This window comes from Octopus bimaculoides, chromosome 1, assembly GCF_001194135.2.
Source record: "Octopus bimaculoides isolate UCB-OBI-ISO-001 chromosome 1, ASM119413v2, whole genome shotgun sequence".
Classification (NCBI taxonomy): Eukaryota; Metazoa; Mollusca; class Cephalopoda; order Octopoda; family Octopodidae; genus Octopus; species Octopus bimaculoides.
This window is the reverse complement of record NC_068981.1, coordinates 47,318,872-47,327,992: the sequence shown is the minus strand read 5'-3', so window position 1 is coordinate 47,327,992 and position 9,121 is coordinate 47,318,872. Positions and strand designations below refer to the sequence as shown.

At 36.5% G+C, this 9,121-nt stretch overlaps 1 protein-coding gene across 1 annotated transcript in view; it reads left to right on the top strand.

Annotated features, from left to right (window-relative positions):
- Window positions 1-8,896, top strand: part of LOC106879367 (cysteine-rich venom protein) — a 49,630-nt gene extending 40,734 nt beyond the window's left edge. Inside the window, exons 6-8 of the mRNA XM_014928889.2 lie at window positions 229-317; window positions 7,606-7,704; window positions 8,434-8,896. Coding sequence (XP_014784375.1) covers window positions 229-317; window positions 7,606-7,704; window positions 8,434-8,555 — 310 coding nt within the window. The 3' untranslated portion in view covers window positions 8,556-8,896. The remainder of the gene's footprint in view (window positions 1-228; window positions 318-7,605; window positions 7,705-8,433) is intronic.
- Window positions 8,897-9,121: the final 225 nt, after the last annotated feature.

The window sequence follows — 9,121 nt, the reverse complement described above, 5'->3', positions numbered from 1 at the left end:
GTGTGTGTGTGTGTGTGTGTGTGTGTGTGTGTGTGTGTGTGTGTGTGTGTGTGTGTGTGTGTATGTGTGTGTACATGTATATCCATATATATCGAAATGGGTTGTTTAAGGTACTTGAAAAAGATAAAGCCCATTTTAGAATAGGAATTTTATGATAAACTACGAAATTTAGGTACATATTTCAGTGAAATTCTATGATTTTGTGAATAACTAAATATATCTTTTCAGGCAAAAAAATACGCAGTTTCCATATCAGCTTGCTAGTGCTTCGCATAAACTAACAAACTGCCGAAGGCCAGAAAATAGTACTCTTTGCGGTTAGTATATTTGTTCTTTATGCATATATGTACGTTAATAAATACCTATATTTGCATATACATATAGCTATATATACCCATTTACATGTGTGTGTGTGTGTGTGTGTGTGTGTGTGTGTGTGTGTGTGTGTGTGTGTATGTCTCTATGCACATACATATATATATATATATATATATATATATATATACGCAAATGCAAGTAGTCTGAGACCATCATCGCTTGTCAATGAAATGTCATCAAACAAAAACATTTAATCAGCTAATTTCGACAGCATGGGAATTGAATTTTGGTGGAGAAATATGAATATGGACAAGGCAAAATAATAGACTGTTCGCTAGAAAACGAATTCATAAACTCTTTAGAATGAATGAGTGACTAAAAGATACATTATTTATATTATTTAAATTATTTACATTTGATAGATATTTGTCCTCATCTTGTTTGTTGTTAACACAACATTTCAGCTGATACATCCTCCAGCCTTCATCAAGTGTATTGGGGAAATGTCGAACCTGGGATCTCATTCCTAAGCTATTTTTCGATGTTGTTGTTGTTGCTGTTGTTGTTATTATTATTATTATTATTATTATTATTATTATTATTATTCAGGTCACTACCTGAAATCGAACCCAGAGTCTTGGGGTTAGTAGCCCGGTCTCTTCACCACTACGCCATATGCCCGTGGGTTTATGGCGTAGGAATAAGAACCCAGGTTCGAAATTTTCCCAACACACCTGATGAAGGCTGTTGGGTATATAAGCCAAAACATTGTGTTAACAACAAACAAGATGAAAGCAAATATCCGTCACATGTAAATAATGTACATAATGTAAATATTGTATATAATTCCACATCTCTTAAATATAGTATTGTATTGACTACAAGCTGTTACGGAGAAAATATTATTCCGAAATTCAAATAAGTTACGTTGTCAAACATTTAAAAAAAAAAATAGCTTGAGATTGGCCTGAAATGTGAGTCAGATTCTAAATAGTAAAGTGTATATCATTGGACGCTTGGAAAATAATATTTAGATCATTGGCTAATAAAACAAATACATTGTTTTTGATTCATTAACGTATGACCCACTGGTCTCTATTATCCTCTCCTTAATATTAACGCTGTGTGGCAGCAAACCTCAATATATCTACTTTTTTCTATACTGAAGCAGTTTTACGTTCTATGTTGTGTATTCTTGTGTTTATTTTCAGTACGTTTGTTGCATATATCCTTGCTTTTTCATTATATGATAATTGGAGTGGTGTATTATTGGTTGTTTTGCATATACACTTATACTATATTGATTTATTTTGTTTATGCATTATAACATTCATGTTTGCCGTACACCTATAATTAGTACTTAAAATATTTCCACATAATAATCCTCTGATTTTCTCTTTCGTGGGATATGTTCAGTTAATAGCGGGATAAAAGTTTTTGCAATATATTATTTTGGTATTTCAAAAAGGAATTAAATTCTGTTAATCCGACATTTTTTTTCTTTTCGTCTTTGAGGTATACCAGTGTACCTGATCACAATACTTTTGGGGATTAATGTATTGTCCTTCTGAGTATCCACATTCTCTGTTTACTATTTTCGTGACTTTTAAAATTAGTGACGAGGTTTTATTTTAAAACAGAATCTGATAGTAACGTAGAAGCACGAGGGGATACCGAAAAGTAACCGGAAAAGTGATCTCTGGGACAAGCCCGTCGTAGTTCAGGATTCCGCCGGTAGAAGCCGCCACTTGATGCGACTCTCAGGCATCAGTCTACCGACCGGCGTCGTCGTTTGCGGTCGTACTGCCACGTGTGTGGTCTTGTTTGGCAGTGCTTCTATTCTGTTTGTCGATTTTTTCGATAGTTGAAACGCAGGAACAGCGTACTTCCGTAAAATTCAGTTTTCTGCTAGGGATAACGGCGGCCGAAAGAGTTCCCATGCTTGAAATGGCTTAGTACGACGCTGCCATGAGCAAAACACAAGTTTACGAGTAGTTTTTACGCATTAGGAACGGTTACTTGTCGCTTGAAGACCAACATCATTCAGAGCGATCCTTAACCTCCCGAATGAATGAAAACATCCAGAAAATTCATGACATGATCTTGGAGTCACCGAAGAATTCACGAATTTGTTGATATGATTCGTGTATCCTGGGGTTCCTGCCAACCAGTTCTGAGAGAGGAAATACGAATGATAAAAGTTGCAGCAAAATTTGTTGTTCAGTTGCTCAGGGCAGGTCAAAAGAAGTGACGACTGAATGCATGCATGTCGTCAAAGGAAATAGAGTTGTAAGAGTTGTAAGTTAACCCCAACCTCTTTCCGAAGGTTATCACTTGTAACGAAATCTTGTGCTACGGCTATGATCCGGAAGCGACACAGTAATCAAGTCACTGGAAGCATTCAATGTCACCACGCCCCCAAAAAGAGTCAAGTGAAGTCCAGTGTGAAGACGATGTTGATTTGTTTCGTCGATGGGAAAGGAATTCTCCAACAGTAGTTTTTCCTCTTGGTCAAACTGTTAACCAGATATTTCACTTGGCAATCCTGAAGCGTTTGAAAAACGTGTCGAGATGAAAACGCCCCGAACTATGGCAAAGTGAAGAGTGGTGGTTTCCTTATGGCAATGTGCCTATACACACCGCCTTGGGTGTACGACAAATTTTTAATGTTAGCCTCGCTTAAACAACCTCCATATTTGCTCTCTCCTGCTTCCTGTGTCTTTTCAGATAAATAAAGTCTAATTTTGACTACTCTGAAATTGTTTAGCATTTGTTTCAATGTCACCGACTTCGAGTGAAAATGATTAATACATAATGCATTATGCATTAATTCACTTAGATTTTAGCTAAGTACACATATTACGGCTACTGTAAAGGAACGTCACATTTCATGTAATGTTTTCAAATAAATTTAAAGTATATCATAAATATACTTATTCCTCTAGAATGCATTCACCAACGCTAGCAATAATATTTCCCCACTTCGAAACCAATTTTCCGATTGATCGGTCAAACAATCAAGTTATTGAGAAGATGAAAATGTTTGGAGTACGGTTTGGACATCAGCCTCACTTCTGAAGAATTTTCCACCGATACAAGTTTCAAATGACTCGTGGAAGTAATAATCTGATGACGCTGGATCTGATAAACAGAAAGGTTGTAGTAGAGCATCCCATCCTAATAAACTTAACTGTTCTTGGTTTAACCTTTTGAATGCACCACTTATTCTAGAGCTTCAGCTCAAAAGGTACACATTTCCTCTTTCCATCTACTTGAGATGATCTAGCACAGTGGACCAGGATTTAATAAACTTCCGATATAAATCCGAGATAAGATACTTTGACGCCAGTGGATTTACTTTTTTTTTCAATTGTTATTTTCGAGAATTCATTATTGAAAGTAGATGTTCTTGATCTATACCCACCAGAAAGAAGAAAATCACCTATTTCGTAATTTGTTAACTTACCCATTGCAATTTCATAATATAAAACCATCAGGATATACACTAAATATATTTTCCCTTGTTATATTGTTGTCCTTGCGAAATTCATAAAGCTAACTGTGCCGAATAGTAAGGCCCTTGTTCTCCATGGGTTATCAGATACAGTAACACATTACTGCGTTAAGAAATTTAGTTATTGACTCCATGTAGAATTAGTTGATGGCAAGGAACCCTTGTATTAACTAGTAAAGTATTGTGGTATGACATCAAATGTTTGCTTCAAAATGGGATATTACTTTTCCGAAACACTAATATATGGATGTGTGCAAATTAGAAGTTCCAGTTTTCTGAAGATACTGTACTTGATGAGTATATTGGCCATGTTGATGCAGACGCCTTTCATAATAAGAATCGACAGTCGATGAAAGTCGGCCGTCAATTCTTTTCAATCTACGAAGAAAGAGCTAAATCATGCTTGTTTAGTAAGGTACACGATAGATTATATATATAATAATTGGCCCTTTTCGCCTATGCAGACGGTCATTTAGCTTAGAGATAATTTAATCGAACATATCACGGACTCCTGTTCTTGCAGCTTCTTTCATGGCTGATTCTTCCTATAATTGAAACGCAGATTCTGTCACAGTACTTGCATACCAAGAGGGTGGCTCGGCGCTCTGCATTTCTGTTGTTTTCCTTTCGCCGCTGATGCTTCTCAACTTGTTTGTTTCTGTAGCTGCTCTCTAGCGAAGAAGTTCCTTCCTTCACCACAGTCTCCCATGTTGTTCTGTCCTCAGCCCTCTCTTCCGAGGTGCTGATATCCACCTCACACTTGGACAAACTAGTTTTACAAGTGTCCTTATACCTCAGTTTCGGTCCTCGTCTTGGTCTCATGCATGGGCCAGTTCTCCATAGAGCAATTGCTTTGAGATTCGATGGTCATCCATTGTCTTGACGTGCCCCAGCTAACTCAGTCTTCTGAGACACAAGATAGCTGTCATGCTTTGAAGATTCGCCTGGGCCAGCACGTCAACATTGGTGACCTTGTCGCGCCATGTTAGGCCTAAGATCTTGCGGAGTGTGCTGATTCATAGAGGAGCGTGCTGATCCATAGAGGATTGTGCTGACAACACATGCATCATAAATCCTGATCTTTGTCTTCATATCTGATCTCTTGTTCTTCCATACTCGTTTTGTCAGCTTTCTAAATGTTGTTGCTGCTTGCTCTATCCTAACGTTAATTTCATCAAGTAAAGCATTAGAGGAAATGGTAGACCCTAGATAGCAGAACCTTTCCACTGTCTCAAGCTCTTTGTCATCAAGGTTGATATGGCCTTTCACTGTGCCCTCCTGAGTGAGGATGCCTGTCTACTTTACACTGATGACCAAACCGAAGGCCTCGCATGCTGATTATAGGTGAGCCATTATTATTTGTAGAGTTAATTCGCTGTCAGTAACAAGTGCCGCATCGTCGGCGAAGAGAAAGTCTCATTGTTGCTCTATTGATCTCGATCTTGGCCCGAAGCCTAGAGAGATCAAAAAGTGTCCCATCAGTTCTCCAACAAAGGGGACATCTCCCGGCGACTCTTGAAATGCATACTGCAGCAACACATCAAATTAAATGCAGAAAAGGATTGATGCTAAGACACAACGGTGTTTTACTCCGCTGTTGATGTTGAAGCTATCTGATAGTAAACCGTCAAACTAAATGGTAACCTTCATGTCGTCAGGGAACGAAACAATGAGTTGCAGCAGTGATGGGGAACAGCTACATTTTCCAAGCACCATGTACTGTCTGTCCTGATCTGCTCACTGTAACAAATGCCTTTGTCAGATTGACAAATGCTATATATAGTGGTAATTGCTGCTCCCGGCACTTTCTTGTTGTTCAGGAATGAAGAAAATCATATCCATTGTTCAGCAGTTAGATCTTAAACCGCACTGGCTCTATAGCAGTACTCTTTCTGTTAGCTTCTGAAGACGTTTCAAAATGATACTGGCAAAAGTTTTTCCACTGTTGCTCAGAAGTGTAGTTATTGCAATCTATCTTGTCCTCTTTATTTTTGTAGTGAGTGATGATCTTGGGATCTCTCATATCCTCTGAAATTTTTTACTTCCACCGAACACGTCTTTAGTAACTTGAATAAATGTGGAAGGAGGGCATCTTTGTGCTCTTTCAACACTTCAGCAGGTATATTGTCATCTCCGGGTGATTTTCCGCCTGCAAGTTCACCAACTGCAGTGGAGAGTTCTTCTCCCATTGGTGGTATATCAAGTTCTGTCATTTCGGGGAGCTGAGGAATGGCCTCATCAATCTGTCTGTCAACATCTCGCTTCTTTGTGTATAATTTAGAGTAATATTGCACCCATCTTTCCATTCGTTTCTTCTTGTTCGTCAGCTGGTCACCTGTTGCAGACTCAAGAGTTACTGTTGGTCCGATAGCAACTCTAATCTTCTCATACATTTTCCTGATGTTACCCATGCCATTCGCCTGTTGAATTTCTAAGTATAATTTATCAAGCTACTGGTTGGCACATTTTCTAGTTTCTTTTTGAAGGTTGAATTTTGCAGCACGTAGCTGTTGCTTTGTACTTTCTGTTGGCTTTCCATTGTGCTTTATGAAGATCTTGAGCTTTTTCTCAAGTAATGACATTATTATTGATGTATTACCTTCGATCCAGTCCTCCGTGGAATGTCAATCCGTTCCAAAAGCCCTCGATGTAGAATCATATATTGCTGATTTCATGTTTTTCCACATGTCGTCAGGGGATGAGCTATCTAACTTTTGGAGCTGTTCTTCAACACATTCTTGAAATTAGATTCTTATCACTAGATCTTGGGTACTGTTTGTGTTGATCTTATGTTTCTTTGGTTTTTCGGCTCTTAGTGTTTTCTTTGTGACCATCTTTACTTTGGCTATAACCAACAGATGATCTGTTACAGTCTGCATTGTGGAAGGATCTTGTTTGCTTCACAGTGATGACATCATTCTTCTGACCATGAGGAATTCAATCTCGTGCTAATGTCCTGATCTTGGATGGCACAAAAAAATGTTATGCCGGTCTTTGCCATTGTAGAAGTTGTTTGCAATGCACAGATTCATATTTGTGAAGAATTCTTAGAGACTCGGGCCATTCTCATTGATTTTTCCTAATCCAAACTATCCAGCGCAGTTGAGCCATGCGTGGTGATCGGCGCCTACTCTTGCATTGAAAGGCAGCAGAAACACCCGCAGGTTGTACCATCTACTGTCATTTAGGCACCAGCACTAGTCTGACCTGACACACACACACGCACACACAAGGATATATATATATATATATATATATATATATATATATATAATTATTGGTAATAACCTCATAATGTGCTATCCGAAGCTACACTTCGGTTAGCGGTTTCCCAAATGTCATCATATAGGACTTCTCCTGTTACTGGATATATAGATGGATATCTACAAATATCCGTAGAATATAAACAAACTGGATTGAACAGACTCTAATATAATCCACAGCAGCTGTGTCCACTCATAATTATCAGCTGTATTTTACTGAATGTTACATAAACTATACTCAATATTGTATTAATATATATGCGCATCTGTGCATGACTAGAGTCAAAATACTGCTATACCATATTCTGTTTCTCCGTATTTTATAGCCGTCAAAAATACCTTTTTCAGTTTTCGTCTATTCACTAGGATCTGGTGGGTCCAAAACAGATAACAATTAATGTTACAAAATTTAATGAGGATATTCATCTGAAACGCTTTAACAATTTTTGTGATTCTCCTTAGCATATATTTTCGTTCATATTTGATCAAATTCTTCAATATTTTATACAGATTGCAATGGCAAAGCTTGTCAGTTCGGTGGCGCACTCAATATAAATACTTGCAAATGTAATTGCTTCCAAGTAGCCAAAGGAGCACAGTGTGAGAATCGTAAGTTGCCATTTTGTCTTTTAGTTTACCAATAAAATCAATATTCAAGTTCATATTTTCATTTACCTACAGAGTACAAATAGGTTTTACTTGAACATTCAGTATAATTTATGTGTTTTGTAAACTATACAATCCATTTTCAATTCATATCTCTATTTGTTATTACTCAATTAATACTGAGATATTGCTGAATTTCATTTGAGATAAAGTGAGGGTTTGTTGAAGAAAAAAATTATGCATCATATTGCAATTAATGCTTTAGACTTAGGATAACAGCTTGCTCGGGGAATTAGTTTCGCAAACAGCTGTACAGACAAATTGTCGGGTATTTTTTGCCGGTTTAGGCCGGATTGCCGAAAATTTGAACTTTATATTTCTTACTGCGTTATTATTTACTAATCATGTTCGTTCCTATTATTTATTATAGTTAGTAGTAATAAAATGTCAAATTATATTACATATATCACTTGTGGTGATCTGAAAAATTATTAACTATTAGCAGTGTATAGAAATAAAATCTCGATTAACTCATTGAAGAAATTCTCTGTAATTGTTTTTAAAAGATTGTGCATGAAATGTCTCGGATTATGAATGTATTGACTTTCTTTAATATATCTTAGACTGTTTGTATATCTATTAATATTCCCTGAAATGAAATTGTTGCTTTTTGAAATTTAAATGTAATTGAAGTGACTTTAATATGAATAAACATTTTGGTTTGTCTTTTAGAGACGTGCGACAAAGCTGATGCTACTTTCTGCGAGTATTACCCGACAACATTTTGCCAGATTGTCTATAACTACGGATTCTCAAAATATTGCCCTCACAGGTGTGGAATGTGCCCCATATGATTTGCATATTGTATTTGATGGGACAATTAAACGCCCGGATATTTTTCATTTTATCTCTAAATATATTAATGACAATAATTAAAATAACTCCTGGAAAAGTCTATCAGTTTATTTTATAGTACCGTGTATCTTTATAATAATATGGTTTATACGAGGGGTTTATGAAAAGTTTTGAGCCTTCAAGGCTTTTAAGCCTTCAAATCTGGTACCTTCATCAGAAGTCTGTACCATGCTTTGTCTTTTTGAGACTCAAGACTTTTCACACACCCCTCTTAAAGTATTGATTACATATCAATACGTAAACTATCTGTAATGAAATAAATATATTAACTAAAACACTATACCTGTTGTGTGATTTGTCTTTCAATTTTGTCTTCTGTACTCTATGTATGACGCCAAACACAATATGCCTTCGAAAATTGATTTAAATTATATATATCCAATAAATCTGAGATTATTCAGTAGATGCCAATAAAGATGTGCTAAATATTACTATGTATCAACATATATACTTATATATTTAGAATAAACTGTAATTAAACATATTTCACACATGATAATCCTTT